We start from the raw sequence: 23873 nt of genomic DNA on the forward strand, positions 1-23873 counted from the left end.
ACGAAGTCCCGTACGTCACTGTTTGTAGTTCATACGTCTGGATCGGTTCTTCTACTGAGTTTCCCCAAAGGATGCGTTGTAAACACTTGTCCTCATCATGAATTAATATTTGGGGATAAATTTTCTCTAAGTCTGCTGTAAATGCAACTGGATACAACCGAAACCTTAAAATAATGGAGTACAAGTCATCTTGAACAATTGGCCCAACTTGAAGAATGTCATTCAATGATTTGCCATTAGACGTTTTTGCACTTGCATCAAAAACCACTCTTAATTTAGTTGTTGTACTGTCCGTGTTGAATACAGGATGATGTGGAAGATAACAACTGCTGCTACTGTTCACGTCTACTTCTGTAACTTTTCGCATGTGACCCAAACTTAAATACTCATCCATGAAGGCGGCATATTGTTTACGAAACTCAGGATTTTGTAGCAATCTTCTTTCAAGCTGTTTAAATCTTTGTAGTGCCATGTTGTAAGACTCTCCTAAAGCAGCGTTCTCTTCTTTCTTTGGTAATTTGACAATAAATCTTCCGTCTCCATTTCTGGTTGTATTTTGTAAAAAATGCTTCTCACAACTTTCTTCTTCCTGCGTGTAAATCTTAGTCTGAAGATCTTCAAGTTCCCAGAATTTTCTCAACTGTGTATCCAAGTCTGTCTCCATCTGAGCAAAACATGAAATTACCGACTGGTTGGCTTCTTCGGGTATTGAAGGCATATTTCCGACGACAACGTATCCTAGCTTCGTTTCCTGCAAAACTGGATAATGTCCTTTCCTAGTCATCTGGCCTGGCTCAAGGAGACTGTAGATTAACCCCGCACCTATAAGTATGTCCACTGAACAACGAGCGATGAAAATTTGGATCGGCTAAGCAAATATCCTGTGGAAAGTTCCAATTACTGTAATCGATATCCTTAGAAGGTATGCAACCTGTAATGCTTGACAATACTAAACAATCGACCACTGCATTAAAATCACATGTTCTTGAATAAATATGAACTTCAACAGTGTGCTGAGCTTCGGAAGTTACAGAATTGATACCTCTAATGGAAATACGATTTTTCGTTTTTTTTTTTTTTTTTTTTTTTTTTTTTTTTTTTTTTTAATACCTAATCTATGAACTAAAGCTTCGCTTACAAAATTCGATTGAGACGCTGCATCTAATAACACTCTGCATTGTTGAAAACGACCTTTAGTGTCTGTTACGTTAACTAACGCTGTTGCTAATAAGACTTGCTGACCATAATTAATCTTAAATGAGCAATAGGAGTCCTGTGGTTGAACCTTAACCTGATTCTGTTCCTTAACTTTCGGTACGTTAGTATTATTTTTATTTGTTTTGCTTGAACTTTCTTTGTTAGTAGCCTCCTGAGTAGTATCTTCATGCAACAGTGTATTATGCTTAAAATTACATTTCTTACAAATACTTGATTTGCATGCCTTTACTTGATGTTTATTACCTAAGCAATTGAAACATAATTTATTTTGCTTCACGAGCTCCTTTCTTTGATTAATGTTAGCACTCAGAAATTCTGGGCAGCGAAAAACAGCATGCGTTTCTTGGCTACGGCAAATATTACATGCATTTGGAAGCACAGTAACAAACGAATTCACTTGACTGTTATTCTTTCTTTTTGCTTTGGAATCTACACTTTTGTAGTCATAAGTACTTTCAGATTGAGTAGGACGAATGTTTTCTAACATTTGACAACGACCTTCTAAAAATGAAAATAATTCCGATAACGATGGAAAGGAGTCACTACTTTGCCCAGCTTCCCATTCCCTTTTGCTTGCCGAATCAAGTTTTTCTACTAAATGTTGTGTTAGTAGTACGTCATGCAAAGGTTTGTCCAAATTCAATGCTTCAAGGGCTTGAAAAATACTACGTGCTGTATTTACAAATTGTCTAATATCTTTAGCATTTTCTTTCGTTATTGGCTTGATATTGAGCAACCCTCGTACATGTGTCGAAGCTATCAACCGTTTGTTTTTGTAGCGTTCAACAAGCAGCTTCCATGCGATTTCGTAATTTACTTCTACTGTTGGCAGATTTGCTATTAATGTAAATGCTTCTCCCTTGAGCGATGTGCGCAAATATTGAAATTTACAAACTGTACTTAATGATTCGTTATTGTGAATAAGGGAAATGAAAATGTCCTTAAAAGGCGACCACTCCTCGTATTTACCGCAAATGTGGACAAAGAAATTTTAGGCAACTGTACTGTACTACTACTAGAATTTGCAGCTTTGTTATTTGCTGTCTCTGAAACCGTTTTTTGTACAAAACTATCAATAAATTCTGGTAACTTAACCTTTGAATCATAATACAGTTCCTCGAAGTAATTCTGAGCGTTTCTTGTTTACCCGTCTCATCCAAGAGCTCTATTTCTGACTTATCTTATCAAACTTAATAAAAACCCCTTCAAGTGCAACTAGCCTCGTTCTTGCTTCTTGTATGCTAGGTTTATTTTCATTCTGTAGTTTTTGAAGAAATGTCTGTGTTCTTGTTGCCTGACCTTTGACCGAAGCACGTTTCTTAATTAATTGACCCAACTACATTTCTGCCATTGTTTCAGTCTTCCTTTTTTTAACTACTTAAATCGCTACAATATGTTTTTCTTTTCACTTCTGAGTGACATACAAACGTGTAACCTTGAATTCAGCTGGGTTGAATGCACACACACCACTGTACTGATATGAACAGTTCTGTCCTGCCTATGACAGCAGCACCCACACAAACATACACGAGAACAAACAATTCAAAGTCACGTTTCTCGTTCTGATATCCGGTGGACGGAGGACCAAGAAAATGATTATGTATAAAGGGGTGATATGTTTATGTACTTTATTTACAAATCACGCATATCACATCCACAGCTAATGAACTGTATGATTAAACCCATATTACTGATTCACCCAGATATCATGGAGGAACGAGAAATAAGACTTGACGAATATTTTAGATGTTACTTGCTTCAATTCTTATTCAAAGGTACATGCGTTAATATGATAAATAAGACATGCTTTGTTCATATGTTAATATAATGATATAATACTTAAATGTTAGTACAATGAATTACTTATCTTAACTTCTTTCTGCAGTAATTGTTGCTTGCTTGCTGCTAAACCATCATACTTTGTCTTCGGTCACACATAAACTGAGTAGCACTCTAAAACACTGTTAAGAACATGTAAATCTTGTATATTAATGAACATGAGTGTTTCTCTAAAAACTATGAATAAATATGCTTTTCTAAAACTATGATTGAATATGCTTGCCTAGTTGCACTTCACAGCACATTGTCGAATACAGAGACACAACGTGAATAAAACACTGAAGGCACTGTTGCCAGCCAACGCAAACACAACTCACTAAAACTCACCAAAAAAACACTAAAAGAATCACACGAATTCACTAAAACCACTAAACTATATACAAAAAATGAAACTAATATGAATAAAAATAATGCACATATGCAAGCTTATCCAGTGTCCCATTTTCAATTTTGGGCCGATCCACAACCCTTCTTTCAAGTGTAAACCAAGTAGCGGTTTGGTTGTCACTTTATGCGAAAGTCTTCTACTTGGTAAACTTCGTATTAGATAAGGATGTTAAGCCTAAACGTACGAAACGAAACCAAATTGTATATTTCTTCTTGCCTGATTGCTTATTGTTTTATGAAGAAGCCAAGGTTGCTTAAATATATTTATAGAAATTGAGTAATATTTATCGACTGCCTTACGTAGCTTCCAACATAGCTTGGATTGGACTTCGTTTTAATTTTATTGAATGATATCTACCTACTAAATTTGTAATTTAATACCTCAGTTTTAGCGTACTGATTATGGTACGTTGACCGTAAAATTTTACATGCAAAGCAATAACGGAATTTTTGCGTTATTGCTTTGCATTTAAAGTAATAACAAAATTTTCCCGGTGGCTAAGGCGGGAGTTTCCCGATTTAAGAAATTTACTGACTGGACCACCCAACTTTATAATGAAAGGGGACAGTCCCGATTACGAATAACCGAATATACTATTGGTGTTGGAGTGAAGTGGGTGGAACTTCCATTCTGCTATTCCAAGTCCAAATGGAGGACAATTTCTCTCGGATGTAAGCCGAGAAGTGGTTTGGATTCCGCTTTAAGCTTATGTGACTCTTTCCAGCATAACCCCGTTGTTGCATAATAACACCAAAACGAAACAAACTTATTTCTGTCCATATGTAATATAAATACATAGGGCAAATTATTTCGATCAAAAAAGGTTTTTTTTTTTTTTTTCAAAAAAATAAGTTTTTGCCAACCCTGTTTTATACATAGCGTGGTCGTATGTGCGTCAGTGTTGAAAGTAGTAAACCAGCAGATAAAACCTGCTATTTAGCGGCTTATATTTTTCTTATACAGTACATAATAATAATAATAATAACTTTCCCAGCAGAATAAAACTATCAACTGCAGCAGATTGGCATCGAGCGACATACATTTTAACACCATAAAATTTAGTTTCTCTCAGCTCTGTCGAAAACTAACAGTGAAAATTCATCTTCAAGCATGTCAATTTGTCTACCTCAGTGTATCCATCATTGATGTGTGTCTTGTCTTTGGATAATATCATTAGTAAGAGTAGATCATAATGTTGGGCTACATCTCATTAACCATATTGTATATTGTCATCTTAATAGTATCATAATGAAATTGATTAGTGTGCGTTTCAGTGTCAGTTCCATCTTATTAGGTGGCGTGGTTGTAGTACCACATAAATTTTTAGGTTGAAAAAAAAAAATAGGTATGAGGATTTACACCCTCCCATATAATTTCGTTCATTTCAGTGAAATATATCGATTGTTATGTTTCATCTTTGGAGCTTTCGTTAAACGCTGATAATACAGTTACTTACTGTCTGATGGGACCGTGGTAGAGCATGCACGTCTGGTGCAAGAAGTCCTTAGTTCGATCCCAGCTCGCGCCAAGTGAGCTTTGTGGTGAACAAACACCGTGTGCGTGGGTTTTCTCGGTGTGCTCCCGTTTTCTCCCACTTTCTTCATTTCATTCATTTCTCATCATCACCGTCTCCTTTAGCCGAGCTGGCATAATAGTGGGACGTAAAACTTAATTTCATTTTTTTACTGTTGATTTCATAAATACAGGATTTTCCTTTGCTTTTACACATACTGAATAGACAGGAGTAATAAGCTCTTGCTTCTTAGAAGAGTGGACTCAAAGGAAATCGTGAATCAAAAACTCAAAATAAAATCATACTTCTACAGTAGCCTGCAACTCAGAAATTAGAATAATTCGAAAAAACATGCACTGTAAAGCACCTAACTTCTTACTTTTATACAAAACAGTATAATCTTTGTGACCGGTTACCAGATGGAATAAAATCTGGATAATAATGTGTAACTGCTCGTTTCATTACAGAAACTTTCTCCCTAAGATGCTACCTTGAAGTGATATACTGTTCTTTGTTGTCAAAGTTTATATATTTCGTTCAGTTGTTTTCTTCTTCATATGGTTCTATTAATATTTTGTCTTGAATACGCTGTTTATTTATATTGTCACACTTTTAATATGTATAAAGTATATTGCACTTTAAACGAGGTATGTGCAAATTGGAACAAAGGATGGGTCAAGCATTAAGGCCTTGGACAATATATAACGTTTTCGGAAGAATTGAATAGCCAAAATAAAGAAACTTGTACATCATACAGTAACACTAACACTACAGGAACAGAAACACTGCTATAACTATAACCAAGATATTTACTTAATAAACAAAGGCAGAAAAATCTATATACTTCCTATTTTAGTAGGAAACTTAATCCTTCATATTTTCAACTAGTCTTTCAGTGTTCGTCGGTAAATCGGATATTCCTACGAGAAGGATATTTTTAAGGTGGATATCAGTTATCCAGGAAAAAAATTAAATTCGGGTCAAGAGGTCACCTAAAAGATAAATTTCCAATAACGGATCAGGCGGCCGGGTGGAAGGATTCAGTGGACCGCAGCCGGGCCGAGGGTTCGGTTTGACTTCTACATGGCTGCTTTAAAGTATGTACTTTTGAACTAATCAGAATGGTGAATATTATGGAATGTTAACTACCCACATTACAATACTCTGATTACTCTATAAATTTTTATCCATCGTTTCTGGTTTTAAAAACATATACGAGCATTGGTGAAAAACGAATTAAAATAACTAAATGTTGCAAGATACTGAGGAAGTATGTTTGTAACTGTTAGGAGTATGCATGTCACTGCTAGAAAAAGACACTGTCTGATATTTAACAGAGTATTCTTGTTTTTATATCCTACAGTACTTAGATTAGCTATAAACAATCGGTTTCAACATGACAATCAATTTATTATTGGCAATGTACGAATTACGTTTTAGCGCCAGATTTATTAAGATTTTCTCGGCAACTTCGCATCATAATGTATCGTTAACAGGGTGTCTATTGGCCATGAAAAAGTCACGAAATCAGAAAACGGTCATGAAAGTCAAGAAATTTAGCTTTGGGTCTTTTTTTATTTTTATTTATTTATTTATTTATTTATTTGTACAAACACAAGTACAGACTGGAAAATTTTGTTTTATAAAACGTCAAAATTCACCACCAAAATGTCTATGGTTGGCTTTAGATGCTACCAAATCGCAAGCAAAGCACGTCTTGATCGCATGCATGAAAGTTCTGCCCAATTCGCACCCAAATTCGCTGTTGAGAATGTTACTAATTTTTATGGTTTGGGAAAGAAAAGGTCACGAAATTTTATTTTGGAATTTTAGTAGACACCCTGCTTAAGCATGTCATTTTGTTAAGCCTGATTTGATCTACCAATTGATATGTCTCTTGTCTCTGGATAATATTTTAGCTAAATAGAAGTTAAAGTTGTTTAAATATTATTATTGTGATCTATTTCTCGTTAACCGTATCACGTATTGTCATCTCGTTAGTGCTATGACGAAAAACGTCATGAGAATGTACATCAGCACCAATCCCTTAATCGATGGCATAATTGTCGTTCAGGATCAATGTTTAGATTTTCAAAAATAATTTGTTTTCTTCGATTTTCTTAAACTACGCATGAGATTTTAGACTGACGTATCATTTAGTTCTACTCAATGAGTCCTATCGATTTTTTTTTTCACTGAACGCTAATGGTATTGTACCGCATGGGGCAATCCAAATGAAATAGACCAGTTTCCAGGTCAAACGTTGCTGACAAAATTTTTTACCTAAGATTGTACCACATTTAGGGAGTTGAAAAGGGTATTTATTTATTTTTTAGCCGCGGAGGTTTGTTTGTAAGGCCATTTTGTATAGGCGCCTGAACGTATTTTGAACTTTTCGGAGGAATTCGTTAAACGCTGTAACTTTTCAGTTTTTAAAGATAATGAGTTCAAACCAAAACCATATGAAAATTAATGGAATGGATAACATTCTGTGTTCTGTACGCATTGAAACATACTTCAGAACGGCAAAAGAAAAAACCTCCGAACATTGCAGTTGGAAACCTAGAAATGGCCATTTTGGAATGTACATTTTGAAACAAAATAAATGAGACGTACCTTCAATTTCTTGTCTACAAAGTGACTAGATAGCAGACAACGTCCCAAACAAGTTTCAGATCTGAGAACCATATACTTAATTTTTTGGGAATTTTTTAACAGTGCAAATTTTCGAAAATCTTGTATTTTCACCATCAAATATCTCAGGAAGAACACAAGTGAAAATTCTCAAATTTGCACAAAATAGATTATAGTTGTTCAGTAACAAGTCGGTAAAATTGCATCACTGAGACTTGAGTGGTTTCTGAGTTATAAGTTTCTTCTTCAGTGGGACTTAATATCATGAAGCGCCATGAGGAGTGGATATAAAATTTGTAGCAAAAGTCAAAATAACACGACAGCAATGTTTACTTGGTAAAGTATGCATAATTTATGAATTATATCTTGTACAATCCGCGGCAAAAAACCTGCAACACGAGGATGTAAGTTTATTGTGAAACTACGCCTAACAACACAGGGAATGAACATAACGTCTAAGTGGAACGAATCACGCCAGGATAAACCTCGGCCTCCTCCCGTGTACACTTATTTTGGAGCAAAAGACTTCGTCATTTCACAATAAACTTATATGCTCATGTTGCAGGTTTTTTGCCGCGGATTGTACAAAAAACGAAACGCCTCTGTTATTTCTTTTCTGCCTATAGCGCTGCTGTTAAGACATCAGTGAGGTAAACGGTTGACTAATTTGTTTACAGAGTTCGGTACTGATATTGAAAGTACGACCTATAAGAGTTGTGAACTCTGTGGGTGAGAGTTTCCGGCGAACCTTAGTGATTGGCACCCACACTTTGTCATTTGTACATAGTTTAAAAGAGGTTCTTGGACCATGGGGAACCCATATTTTATGCATTTCACTGATTTCTGGTTCTGCATTCACCCATAGCCAATAATTTGTTTACAAAAGGATCAATGTCCTTGTGGTATGAGTCCATTGTACACGTTGCTGTTCTTGAGGGGGAAAAAAATGTCAGCGATGGGGAACCCACCTTGTTGCCACTTTGCTCATATGCAGAGTGTCGTGTAATATGATGTGAACTGACCATCTATTAATGTTTACCTTCCTAGCTAAACAACGAATAGTTTAAGCACTAGCTGCCCAACTTTTGCTTGCCGGCACCTTTAGGTCTATAACTGTTGAGGAACGACCTTCTCTTGGGTCATCTTGTAGACTTGCGCTACCACATTTAAATTCTCTGTTGTAGCTTTTTACTTTATCATAAGATGGACATTCCTCACCATATACAGCTGCCGTCTCTTCATGTATCGTTGTGCCAGTTTTCCTTGATTGAGCAACCTAATCACAGCTCGGTAGTCGATTTTACCCAACATAATGCCGCCGCCTAGTTTTCTTGGTGTAACATTAATTCAACAGGCTCTGTAAAGACACAGGTTAGCACACATATTAGAGATATCAACATACAATTATGCAGATTTTTTAGATTCATAGCACATCTCTATCATAGTGGAGGTAAGAACTTTCTAACCTTCTCTTGTGTTAGAAAGCTGTCTTCCACTTTGTGAATCTCAAAGAAGAGCAGTAATTTTTTCATACAAGTTTTCACAAGAAGCCTTACTCCACTTTCAAAAATTTTGCAAGAGCAATAACCCTGTTGGTTTAAATTTTTTACCCCATCAATTTTCAGTTCTGTAGAAAAGTACAAGATAACATTTTATATTTTGGTGTAACAAGATTTTCCAGTTAAGGACTTCAGTAGTTGGTAATTAAGGGGTAGCAAGTAATTAAGTGTAAATACATAGTAAGTGCTAAGTTTTATTAATTACGGTGTAAACCCTATGCAGCGAATAGCTTTTGGGATTTTTTTTCCTTAAGTGGGTTTTACACTAAATAGGGGTTTGGTATTAGAAAAATGCTCATCATAAAAAGTTCTGTTAATATTTATAATGTAAGATTTTAATACAACACTTTCTTTTAATCAGTAGATCTGAGTGATATTGATTTGCATTTTTAAGGATTGTTTATTTAAAATGATTGCATATTTAACATATTTAATGCTTCAAACAGGTTGTTAAAAAACGAACCACTGGATCTAAGCTATTTCTTTTAAAATATACGTACATTATAAATGTTTTCATCTTCTTACGACTCAAAAATGCTTTGTACTGTACTGAAATCTAAAGTAAGAATTAACAAAAATCTGATGAAAAGGAATTAATAACATTAATATTTTTGAGCTTAGGAAAATAATACAAATACAGCAAATCTATGAACAAACATACCGAGGGTATATTGATCGGATTGGAATCCAGCCTCTTGTTCAGCAGTGAGGTTATGTGAGAATTGGATCTATATCTCTTAACATGGGTTCCGACCCATATGTACTCTCACTCGGAATCGAACTCAGGTCTCCCGCGTTTGGTGCGTTTACTAACCATATAGCTACGAAGGAGCTAGAGTAATGTCCATAGTTATCAAAATACTCATATACGGTGGACTTACTGACTGTACCGTGAGCTGTATATCAATTGGGTCCCCTGCTTACTAATAATGATTCCTCCGCAATTCATTAAATGTGGAAAATTTACTAATACGTTTTTTTTCGTAAGTGCAGAGTAATGTAACTTTCAACACATTGATATATATATATATATTAAAAACGTGAAATTAAAAATAAAAAGAAACAGGCTGAGGTTCCATAAACAAATTCACTTTCAAGGAAGTGAAATCTAAAAATAAAAGTAAAAATAACAAAATACAAAAACAAAATAAGGAACTTACACAGGTGGAAAGCCAAAAACCAGAGGTATTTAAACTAAACGAATAGTAAGCAAAGGGTCAATCATTTGGGCAGTTAGAACGGGCATAGTTAGTCAATCGCGAAATTTGGAAAACCTTGTCAGGATGGACCTCAGCTCATGCAATCAAATTATCCTATTATAATGGAGGTACAAATTTATGCTAAAAAAGCGACACATAAAAAGTTCGGTGCGTGGAAATCTTCCTCCACGACAAGCTTAATTTGATATAAATTATAATTTATATATTTATTATTTTATAATCTTCTTTCAATTCTATGTAACTTGTTTCAATAATAATTAAAATGCATTTAAATTAGTATTTGTTAATTTTTACCAAAAACACTAAAACCATTGAATTATTCTCATAAACTTGGCGCATCTAAATATAACAGCAATAAGCAATATCCTACAATCATTTATTAAAATTAGTAAGAAATCTCTGTATTTTAAAGTTACAAAACAGTAGATTTTAGTACATTATGTATATAGCGTTAATTTTCGGGATCAAAGTAATCTTTCGTTAAATGTGGGAACGTAAAATTGGAATTATATTATATTATTAATATTTGTTAGTTTTTGTTATTAAGCTAGTAATTATCCGGTTTTCACATACCTTTTTCACTATTTATCAGTTTTTCGGAACCTAAGTATGGCGTTAGATAATTTATAGCCATCTTTAGATTCCAAATGAGGACATTGGTAAATGTTTCAACATCAGACTTAAATTAATACTTAACACACATATACATCGCATTTTATTAAAATTTTGGATTAGTATAGATCAGGGATGCAAATAATCACTCTCCCGGAGCGAGTGCTTCATCGGTGCGGGCGAGTATTTAATATCATACCGAAGCTAAGTAAATGACTTCTATTGTGGGATGTGGGCTAGTAAAATTTTGTAGCTCATTTGCATCCCTGGTATAGATTATGAATGTAGTTCTGTATATTTGAAATCAAGACCCTGACTATTTTTTCTTTCTTTCCTTCAGTGCTACTAACTCTTCGGTAGCATCGTCAGCAACTGATTTAGCTTCGCCAACAACCACAAACTTTTTCGTCACCGACAGCGACAATATGAAGAGAGCAGCCGCCAAAAAATTAATTGAGCGTTATTTCTATCAGCTTATTGAGGGTTGCGGTAATCCGGACTGTGATAATGAAAATTGTGCTTCAAGTGGGAAGGTAAGTTCTGTTGTTTTCAGGGTTGGCTGGTTTAAACCAAAAACGAAAAATGTTCGTAAAAGTGTAAGTGTTCGTAAAATCTTGATGAACGCACATTTGTGGGTTATCACGTTTAACCCCGTATATTACTCGTGTTATATTCAGACCTGAATTCCCCATTCATTAATCAGAGAGATTATACTACAAAAGCAACTTTATATATATATATATATATATATATATATATATATAAGTTTATAAACTTTTCTTTTGTGATTTTTTTTTATAGTTTGTTATTATTATGCAATTGCAATCAAAGAAAGAATCTAAATATTGTTTCGTTTTAATAATGTTCACTATTGATAAAATACATTGAAATGTTGTACTTTTTTTGGGAGGGGGTCGACAAACCACACGAGAGGTATTTATTGAAATCAGAAATATCTTTGGTATCTATCTATGTATAAATGGATCAGAGCGAAAGTGGACTGAAATAATTCGTATCTTTATTCACTTTTCTTACTGATATGCACATTAAGTCGTTGTATTTCTTTAACTTAAGCTAATACAAGTCGTAGTGAACTAACTTGAACTAAATTAGTTCTTCTGTACACTGTAAAAAATCGTTATTATTTGAACGACATTCCTATGTGTTAACACGATTGAGTTAAAATAGGGTTACAACAACTCACTCTCCATTTGGAGTTGTGTGTCAAATGCCGGTAGTTAAAATGACACACAGCCAGAGTGTTGAATTAACACAAGTGTAGAATCTTCGGTGTTGTTTTCTGCGTGATTGCCAAATATGTTGGGCATCTAATCATAAAGGCTTATGAATTGAAGCTACAGACAAGCACAGTAGATAGAAATACTTAAACAAATCCAGGTATACGCAGAATTTCAATATGCAAACCACACGATGTGTTTTCAATTGTTTTTCATAATGTTTCTGAAGAAAGATGCCAACAGCGAGAAACAACATCGTATTACTGTGTCACATCTACACTGCACTAGAGTTCACCAGTCAACACCGGGGACTGTGCTTCAAAAATGGCGAAAACAAGTAGAATTACGATTAAGAGGCAAACATATTAAAAGAATATAGGTAAGAGTTTCCTATCATTTTTGAACAAGATGTTGGTGAAGATTGTGTTTCGCACCATCAAGAAATATTTCACAATAAATATTGGGGAGGACGACAAAAACTTAATGAAGATTTTCTATATGAAGTGTTTTTCAGTTTATTATTCTTAGTTTAAAATTAGAATCTTCGGTAAGCGTAAGCATGCACACCACATGGTTTTCCAACATAGAAAAATGGTTACATCAACACCACACACGGAGTTGTTTCAACACCGAAATAGGTGTCGTAGTAACATAGAAGTGGAGTCAAATTAACACCAAAAACGGTGTTAATCTGGTGGTCTGGCCTTGAATTTTAACACAGGGAGTGTTTAATTAACACCAAAACGGTGTTACTTATATGGCTTTGACCTTGAATTATGACACAGATTGTATGTTGAAATAATATGAAAATGATGTTGAAGTGGATATTAGTTTTCTGTAGCTTAGAGATAGTGATGATGATAAATACGGTGTACATATTACTGAAATATTACTGAATATCACATGAATAATAAGATTTAGAATCAAAGAGTATACATATATACACACCAGGGAAGCAAGATAGTTTGTACGCTTTTTAACCACTCCCGCGTCCATTTGGCTGCTGCGGGGACATCTATCGCTGTAGCATGAAAGTTTTGACTGTTTGGGAAAGCTTATTCATTGACGCTTCAGCCACGGTGAATAAAACAACGCAATTGTTAGTGTGGCAATCGCTCGTAATCATGTCAGTGTCAAATGAAGTTCTTAGAGCTTGTTTGCTTTACGAGTTTAAATTGGGGACAAATGGTGCAGAAGCGGCTAGAAAAATATGTGTTGCGTTCGGCGAGGGTGTAATAAGTAAACGTACAGCACAAAAATAGTTCCAGACCTTTTCAACTGGTGACGAGACCTTGCAAGATAAGCCTCGCTCTAGGAGGCCTAAATCAGTGGATATGGACCACCTGAAGGCCGCTTTTGAAGATGATTCCAGTCAAAAATGTGAGGAACGTGCTCACCGATTCGAGGTAAGCAGGGAAACCATTCGGGTAAGTCTGCATCAGTTGGGGAAGACTTGGAAACTGGGTCAATGGGTCCGTCACCAGCTGACCGCTACGAGCCAAGTTCTAAGACTGAATATCTGTTCATCTTTGTTGACGAGACATAAAATCTGTCCAATTTTGGACCGTATATTAACTTGTGACGAGAAGTGGGTCATGTATGACAATAAAAAACGGTCATACCATTGGCTATCACCGAATGATCCGAAGTCTTTGACTGCAAAACCGAACATCCATCAACGCAAGGTTTTGCTGTGTGTTTGGTGAACTACAAACGGTATCGTGCACTACGAGTTCTTGGAACGTGTTAAGACAATTACTAAAGATGTGTACTCATCACAACTGAGAACGGTAGCCACCAAACTGACCCAGCAACAGCCAGCACTGGTAAACAGAATAGGTATGCTCTATCACCAGGACAACGCGCGCCCTCACACCGCAAAACAGACACTGGAGGTAATCTCAGAACTTGGTTGGGAGCTTCTACCTCATCCTCCCTACTCCCCAGATGTCGCCCCTTCGGATTACCATTTATTCTTGGCCATGGACACCTTTATGCGTGGCAGGCAGTTCAAGACTGAACAAGACGTCAAAATGCAGTTGCTGAGTTTTTCGAGTCTAGGGAACAAATATTCTACAAAACTGGCATTTACAAGCTTGTTGAGCGCTGGGAAAAGGTTGTAGAAGCAAATGGAGGCTATTTTGCCGAATAAATAAACCGTTAAAAATCCTGTAATTGAGTTTTCTTTCATAGTTTAAAAGCGCACGAACTTTCTTGCTTCCCTGGTGTGTATATATATATATATATATATATATATATATATATATATATATATATATATATATATATATAGCGACTAATAGCAAGCTGGGCTGAATTGATTTGGCGTAGATTGGATCCAGCGGAGAGCTATTTTAAGCCATGAAATTAAATGTAGTATACAGAGTTTTCCAAAAGTCTTCCTAAATTTAATTCCACTATAACTTCGTAACTAACAGATCTTTCAATGAAATCAAGTTTGTACTACAGAGCTATCTTTATATAATGAAGTTTTACCTGACAACACTAAATTTGTTGTCCTTATTGTCACATCTGAAACTGGGTACATTCTCATCATTGAATTCGTGCAATCTTGTCCTTGAAACCCAGAACGGCTCTCCCGTTACTGTAGATATAATCGCTATAAGGCCATCCGTGCACAGTTCCGTTTTGGCATATTCCCACACCCAGATGTCGTACGGATTCAGATGTGGTGACCTTGTAGGCCATAGTATGGATCATCTGTGGACGATTCACTCACTTCCAAATTCCTGCTCTAGACTGCGACATTTTCTGTATACAGGTGTCTATCGGTCACGAATGTCACGAAATCAGAAAACGGTCATGAAAGTCAAGAAAAAGTCACGAAAGTTGGCTTTTGGGTCACGATTTTTTTATCTGTACAAATATAAGAACAGACTAGAAAATGTTGTTCTATAGAACGTCAACATTCATGTGTTCGGCTTTAGACGCTACCAAATCGCAAAGCATTCTTTTATCGCATGCATGAAAATTCGGCCTAATTCGCGCCCAAATTTGCTCTTGAGAATGTTAAGAAATTTTATAGTCTGATAAAGAAAAAGTCACGAAATTTCATTTTAGAATTTTAGTAGACACCCTGTTATATGTATCATTAAAACCACAGTAAAATAAAAAGAATTCCCACCCCTACCGAAAGTCGAACCCGCACCGCCCGGTTGACAGACCCGGGACCCCCTTACATATATACTCACCCGGCTGATGAACTTCCGTCATATCGGAACTGTAAAGCAAAATTTTAAAATATTGCTGTCAGTACAAATGTTTATTTCACAGAAATATATCTATTCGTCAAAAAGTTACGTTGAATTGAAATGTAGGAAAGACTTGAAGAAAATTGCATTTTTGTTTTCTGAAAATTTGAACTTTACATCGTAGAGTTGTATAATTTTAATCTTAATATCTTTTTTAACTTCTTAGGTGAAAAAATTGACACCGGACCAGGCCGCAGCTCAGGCGATTCAGATGTGGCGAAGAGAAGCCAAGTTATGCGACGCTAAACCACCAAAAGTACCCAAAACACAGTCTTCAACAAAGGGTGAGAATTGCCTGTCAGCTGGTGAAAATTGCAGGTCTACTAGCAAAAAGGGCTGTAGAACAGAACCATCTAATCCTGCAGCTTCACATGGCTGCAATAAATCAGAGACCTTATTACCTGTTACTCCTAAAGGGTCAAGCCAAGCGACAGCTACAACACAAGGTAACCTTTGTGTAATTTGATGCACAATAATTGGTCTAATATAAAGGAAATAAATATAAAAGCACACAAATGCACTCTTATGTCTCAGACAAATAAGCTTCAGCTCCATTTCAGGAACATTTATCTTCACGCATCATTTCAGCTATTCATGGTGATAGGAAACTTATTCATTACTTTCCAACAAAATATAGTTTTTATCTACAACTCTTGTTTCTGTTCTACAGTATCCCAAATGCCTTGCTCTGTTGTTTGCTTTTTCCCCTCTAACCTCCCTTTTCACTTTCATTATACACGTTTTCATGTTTTTGAGTGTTAATAGTAAATTTAAGATATTTTGTAGGTATCCATTCTTTTCTTCCTTTTTTTCATATTTCTGTTTCTCGGATTTTCTTCAGCATGTGATTCAGAAACTTAAGACTTGAAATTTTGTAATATTTGTTCTATGAACTTTCGAATTTTTTTTTTTTTTTTTTTTTTTTTTTCCGAAGATGATTCGACAAAGTTGTAATATATTTAAAATCATTAATATGCAGGCACTTCAGTAGATGGAAGGCAGTTCTAGCTTACATAAAAGTAGAATCTGACTAAAGCAAACACTTGTTACGGTTTCGGCAGTGTGTCATTGCCTTCATTAGGCATTATCTGATACATGAAATGATAACTTGTGTGAAGAAGGCAATGATATTTTGGCGAAACTGCAGCTGAATAGTATGAGTGTTTGCTTAGTGAAATTTTATGTTTATTTAAGATACACGTAGTTACAAAGCTGGAGTAAACAGCATTTATACAGGGTGTTACAAAATTTGTCACAATATTTTGGGAATAGATTTCTTACATCAAAATAAGAAAAAAAGTTCATGTCGATCTGTGGTAGGAAATGCGTAGTTTCTTAGTGATAGGGTGCCGAAAACGTGAAAAAATTAGCTTTAAGGCCCATAGTTCCACTACAATAGGACCGATCGTAGTCGGGCCAAGACATCACTGAGGAACTAGTATGTGAACTATCCAAATATTCATCTTTCAGAACCTCCGGTACTTGCACAATTATTTTTAGAGAGGCTGTTTGGGAGTATTTGATCAGTCTCCACCTATCTCAGAAAAAAAAAAAGTGCAAGTACTGGAGCATTCTTAAATATGGATATTTGCATAATTCACATACCAGTTCCTCAGTGATGTCTTGACCCGACTACGATAGGTCGAGGTCCCATAGTAGTGGAGCCATGGACTTTTAAATTTCACTGTTTCATGTTTTCGGCATCCTATAACTTCGAAGTTATCCACTTTTGAGCGCAGATCCATATGAACTTTTTTCTTATTTTGGTGTGAAGAATCTGTTCCCAAAATATTGTGACACATTTTTGTAACACCCTGTATATTCTAGATACATGCCAACATTGTTAAAAATACTCTACCGACAATTAATTATTTTCGGTAAAAATAGAAGTTCATTTACATTTCTATTTCGTCTACCAACCAAAGAATATTCCGCCAAGTTTTCTGTCTCAATTGTATTTCGAGGTTTTTCTATTGCAATATGATCTTCGAAATAATTTTAAAAATGTGATTACTAAATTTCAAGCAAATTATTTGAGATGCAGCAATAGTTGTATTTTAATATAGATTGATTTCTTTACACTTCAAATCTCATGAAATAAAATTCCACGTCCAAGCTTATTACTTTCAGTTACTTTATATAAATTCTGGTTGTTTTCGTGGCTGTGTCAGAAAGTTTCAAGAGATATTCATCACAACAAATGAACGATGAAGATAACGTCGAAAAGCTCATAGTTTTAGAGCCAAAGGTAGCGAAAGAGTAAAAGCAGATCTGTAATACAAACTAATTCAACCATTTTCAAACTGTGCCGCGACGGAACCACTGGTGTGCAGAAGATAAGTTTATCCCTCTATACAAAATAAGTAATCTTGAGTAAGTAAGTTGCTGATCAACGACCAGGCCAAACTGCTTAAGCTCGAGACTTGAAATTTGGACAGTACATAGGCTTTACGATGCAAAGTACCATTATTTTAAAATTCGACAATGAAGGGAAAGATAGGGGTGGCAATTAAATTAAAATGTCTTTATGTGGCAATCTGAAGGTTAGACATGAAATGTGATACATGGATTTCTCATTTAAAATAGACACATATTTCTGTGTTTTGTGGTATATGACTTAGAAGAGAAGAAAAGGGATTGAGAAGGAAAAAGGGGTAAGAATTATAATAAGGTGGCCATATCTCAAAATCCTTTAACGTTGGAGACATGAAATTTTATGTAGACATTTTATTTAAATAATGAAACACGTGTTTCAGTTTTTTTTTTTTTTTTTAATATTTGTCGCGTAAAAGGGGGAAAAAGAGGTAAGAAGGAAAAAGAATAGGGGGTTGCTTTTTTTTTTTTTAACAATAAGAGTTCATATTTCGGAATTCCTTATGGTTAGAGACGTGAAATTTGGTGTGTGAACGCTGTTCATCTAAAATAATTAACACATGAAGAAAAAAGGGTAGGGGTGCTCCCCTAAGATCTCCATACGAGACATTCAAATTTTGTGGAAGAGTTTGAGTTCAGACGAATTCAGTATGGAAGTACAGAAGGACAGGGCATTTTTTAAGATACCTTTTTCTATCCAAATGGATACCAAGGCCCAACACTTGGATACTCAGGCCCAGCAGTTTGGATACCCAGTGCACTTCATACATCTCTTCAAATTACTGGAAGAGTACTTGAACAATAAATGACTTGAATTATTGTAAACTTAAAATTACTTCAATATACTTTGGTTTTGTGACTATATGTATTAACTGTGTACTATATGTAATGTGGATATGTATAAAATTGGAGAGCTTGAAATTTCAGATATTCCTCTTTCCTTCGTTTTGCGTACTCATTTGTCTACCTCGAGATGCTAGCACTTCTATTCTACTCTAATACAGAGAATGTTAATAGACCCACTAAAGAGATACAAAGGTTGAAGCCGAGATGCAACATGTATCTAATATTACACTTTTTGTGCTCACATCTGCATTCTTTCCTCACAACCTCGGCGCAATGAGTAATAATACGAAGAACGGTTCATCAGGATCGCCACATTTGAAGAGAGCCACAATGGAAAATGAACCGAAAGTATGCTTGCTGAGTATTGCTGGTCTGTTATCAGAGAGACTCCAGATGCCTACAAGTGTAAACGAACAAACATAGTATTTTAAAGTGGATTCCTACAAAATGGAATGTTAGTATCATAGCTTTGGTAGCGTGTATTATATAGTAAATACATGTAAACCACTACGTATAATATGCAGTAATCTGTTCAACGAAAACTAGCCATGATGAAACATTTCGATTTTCACCAATGAACTCAGCTTCTGTCATTTAGTTAAAATCACAATTTCATATGAAGGACAGAAAAAAAGTTTTAAATTTATTGTACTATGTAAGACTGTGAAGTAACGACAGAAACTTATAGTCTTACAACGATGTTGTATTGAGCATTGTTGCTTCCCCTGGAGCGTTGATTGGTACAGTCTGTCTCAAAATTGATTTTAACTAATTATTAAGTGCTTCATGGTTTTTAACACATTGACTGCCACTGTGTTACTCAAAATATACCTCTTCTGGGCCAATATGATTTTCTTCTTTCAGACCAAATGTAAAGTAATTATATATACATAACATTTCAAAACAATGAACGGTAAACTCATTGTTGACGTTTTTTGTATGTGTATGCATTCTTATACACGCGGCGCAGGGTTGAAATTTTACCTTGTACGCCACGTGTATACGATTTCATACACGCAAAAGTTTGTATTATTTATAGCATATTTTCACTGTTTTGTTTGTAATTATCCAATTAATTTCAAATATTGGTGAAATAAATGTTGTCCGTACCCACTCCCTGTGCTTTGTCACAAAAAAAGTTTTAAAAATTTCAACTCTGACAATTATTATAGGAAGATTTATTTTCCAACAATGAAAACTATTTATGACATGGCTTTGCAACAGTGATAAAAACAACTGAATGCTATGTTTATGCTGCAATTTTGTTATGAGTCGTGAATATTATTGTTCTATGTTTCCTGTGAGAAATGGATGAGGACCAGATTAGACTTTACCTTCACGACGATGAAGAATTGAGTGATATGAGTGGTGAGGATCTAAATTACGATTCTGATCAGGACCCTGAGTATCTTCCAAGCGAGAATTGTGATGACTGTTCAACTTCCTACAACCAGAGACTACAAATCACATCATCTTCGAGTCAATCGCCTTGTGGTGATCATCGAGACAGTGATAATAATGACGAAGAAGCTACAGCCCAGCAAGCGGATACTCTCAGAACACTCGCCGTGATTTCAGTAACTTATTCTGGGACATTCCAAGGGGTAAGCAACCCAATATTCAATTCAATGGAAGAGCGGGAATAGTTCCAGATTTGGCGGCAACGTTATCATTAAGTGAACCTCAAGATTTTTTTCAGTTCTTCATAAATGATGACATAATACAAGTAATGGTCGATCAAACAAACCTTTATGCAACACAAGTTATGTTGGAGAGTGATGTGAGCCCGCATTATTCTAGACTTCACAATTGGGAGCCTATCACCAGTGAAGAAATGAAAAAATTCCTTGGTCTGTTAGGGTGGATGGGCTTGGTACAAGTACCAAAATTGTCCGACTACTGGAGCACTAGTGCTTTGTACGATTTTCCTCTTCCTCGACGAGTAATGAGTAGAAACAGATTCGAATTACTCCTTCGACTGTGGCACTTCGCAGACAATTCACGCGCTGTTCCAAATGATAGGTTACACAAAATTAGGGACATCATTGAAAAACTAATTTCACGATTCCAGGAAATATATACACCAGGAGAAAAAATTTGTGTTGACGAAACGATGATACCATGGCGAGGAAGACTTTCGTTTAGGCAGTACATTCCTTCAAAAAAAAAAAAAAAAAAAAATGGTGTGAAACTTTTCAAAGTGTGTGCCAGCAAGGGCTATACGTGGAACATTTCGCTGTATGTTGGAAATATAAATACGTCCAATAACATGTCAGTTCCTGAAACAGTTGTTTTCGATCTTGTAAAAGATCTTTTTGGTGAAGGACGGCGACTATACACCGACAATTATTACACTAGTGTTCCTCTTGCTTACCTTGCAATTGACAATAATACACACCTAATCGGTACAATTAGGTCTAACCGTAAATATTTGCCACCCGATGTTGTTCAAGAGAAACTGAAGAAGGGTGATATTCTGGGTAAGGAAACCAAGGAAGGTGTGACGGTTTTGAAGTGGAAAGACAGTAGAGATGTATTAGTGTTATCTACAGCTCATTCTGCTGAAGAAGTAACTGTGACGGAAAAACGTGGATTAGAAATTAGAAAGCCTAGTGCAATTGTTGATTACAATAATGGCAAGTCCTTTATTGATGTAAGTGATCAGTTAGCTTTGTATGGCAAATCTCTACGAAAGACTACAAAATGGTATAAGAAAGTGATTCTAGAATTGATATGGGGAACGTCGCTCGTGAATGCCTATATTCTCTATACTGAGTGTATCCATCTCGATAACCTACATATAAACGAGTTCCGGGAACGTATAATTCTTAGTCTATTATCAGGACAACTACCTCCAGCACAAGGCCTTTCTTCACCTGTGCAACAAGGAAGAAAAACTCCAACTCATCATTTGGTAGACAAAGTAGGGGATAATGGTAAAAAGAAGCAAGGACGCTGTGTTCATTGCTACAAAATATATGGAAGGCGTGGAGAATCTGACTCGACAGGGAGAAAATTTGCTAAGTGGGTGAAGACAGTATGTGACAAGTGCCCCAAGAATCCTTTCATGTGCCGAGAGTGTTTTAATAAAAATCATTGAAGTTTCATAAGTACTCAGCCAATAAATCATAAATCTTTATAGGTTATTTAGAAAAGAAACTAAGACTAAAACAATGTACCAAAATGATTATATATTGAAGAGTTTTCTAAGAGTTTAGATGTATGATTGATGAGGTACATAATGTATAAACTTGTGAAATCGAACTTGAAACACGTTGTATTTTGCGACCAAATTATCTCTTTCAGTTGTCAATAGTAAATACAACAATTCGTAATAGTAAATAAAGTTTTCAACATATTTTCTCTGTTGCGAAATGAAAGAACTTAAAATTCTTACTGCCCCGTCTTAGCTGTACGCCATAACTGTTTAACTATCATATAGTTTTGCTTGAACTGTGTATACATTTTTATACACAAGGCCTAGAATGAAGATATTCCTTGTGTATGGAATAGCATACACGCGGCGCAGAAGCAAGACGCCATGTGTATGAAATAGCATACACATGGCAGTCAATGTGTTAAATTAAACATTTCGCGACATACCTTTTGGGACTGCGCGGCAGTCCGGTTGAGAACGACTGCTCTAGTTTGTGATTTCACGGTCATATTTTTGTGGGTTCAATTGCCGTAAAATTACGTTGCGTTGCAAATTTACGTGGTTACTCTTTTGGCAGCTTGTATCTTTGGGTTTTTAGACATGTTTGTGAACTTAATGTGTAATAACGTCCCAAAGTTTTCAACATAGCCATGGAAACACCCCTCTTAACACGAATGATATTTTTTAACAAGTCTCTAATAGATAACTTCGTGTAACACTTTTTTACGTTTCACTTTTACGTTAACTATGCTGTCGTTTCTGGTTTTATTACGTGTTAGTTGTTTGTCTTTAATGTTTTGGCATAATTTTGCCATACTGATGCTCCATTTCTATATTTTTTGTGTGATAGTAGTCTCAAATACGAGGAAGATAAAAAAAATAAAGTTCCCTCGTGGTTCGTAATAGTAATACTATTTATTGCTGTATGTACAAAGTGTGTACAAAAATATCGAACGTTTGGTTGGCAAAAATACTTTTAATCAGATAACATACATTGAATAATCTTCAAAGTAGTTCCCTTTGGGAACACACATACTTATCCCAATGGTCCTGTCATTGTTAGAAACACTTCTTGGAATTAATGTTTTGGAATGATCTTGATCGTGGCCATTGTATTTCTCACAATGTCTTCTCTCTTTTCGGGAATCAATTTGGGTCCCTTTCAGCGACATGGTCAACTTCGGGAGAAACTGAAAGCCATTGGCACTATGTCAGGGAAGTAAGGAGCAAATGCCGGGAATGTTTGGCAAGAAAATCCGAATCAGATGTGAAGTGTGGGTGGTGATATCGTGAGATGCTCAGGGTATCGTCTTGAACGCTTGTTGGATCTTGTAAATCGTCTCCACTTATATATCGCCAAGCTTTTTGGCAAAACTTGGTGCACACGTACTGTTCAAGTCATTCCGTCATTTGACACTACAAATCCGATCAGCGCTTACTAAATGTCCCACACTCAGAGATTGACTGCTTGCAATTGACTCTTTCTATGAGCGAGCAAAAATTCACAGATTCACATCAATGTGTCTTACAAATCTCTACCCTAGAAAAAATAAAGTTCGGTATTTTTTGAATGCTCCTCATATATTCAGTTTATTATGTATGTAACCCCACAAAAGAAATAAATATTAACTCGTTTGCTGTCTAGTAATTTTCTCTCATATTTTCGTATTTTTTTTCAGCTTTCATTGTTACTAACAACGTAGTAATTAAAACTAAAGGTTACAGTGAAATTTATACAAGTTATTATTAATATAATTTTTAGTGAAATTTATACAAGTTATTAATATAATTTTTATTAAGTGTAAGATACTACTAAAATTCAATGTAACTCTTGAATTAAATGAGATAGTAAGCTGAAATTTTAAAAAAGGAAGAAAATTGCAGCTTCTTAAAATTAGCCGTTGCATGATAGTGAGACGATTAAACTTGTGTTTAATGGATCTCGGTATTTTAATTTACTTGTGTTGAGAACAAGTTGCCTCTTAATGTAGATAAAATTGATTT

The 23873-nt window shown here is 35.4% G+C and overlaps 1 protein-coding gene across 4 annotated transcripts in view; it reads left to right on the forward strand.

The window, feature by feature from the left end:
• Positions 1-23873, forward strand: part of Ube3a (ubiquitin protein ligase E3A) — a 98994-nt gene that overhangs the window by 16988 nt on the left and 58133 nt on the right. For 3 of the 4 annotated variants that reach the window (XM_081738605.1, XM_081738604.1, XM_081738606.1), the window contains exons 2-3: positions 11324-11516; positions 15660-15939. In XM_081738605.1, coding sequence (XP_081594731.1) covers positions 11409-11516; positions 15660-15939 — 388 coding nt within the window. In that variant the 5' untranslated portion in view covers positions 11324-11408. The remainder of the gene's footprint in view (positions 1-11323; positions 11517-15659; positions 15940-23873) is intronic. The other variant, XM_081738607.1, reaches the window with a different exon arrangement.

The sequence above is a fragment of the Thermobia domestica genome, chromosome 14, assembly GCF_964235325.1.
Source record: "Thermobia domestica chromosome 14, izTheDome1.hap1.1, whole genome shotgun sequence".
NCBI classification, from domain to species: Eukaryota; Metazoa; Arthropoda; class Insecta; order Zygentoma; family Lepismatidae; genus Thermobia; species Thermobia domestica.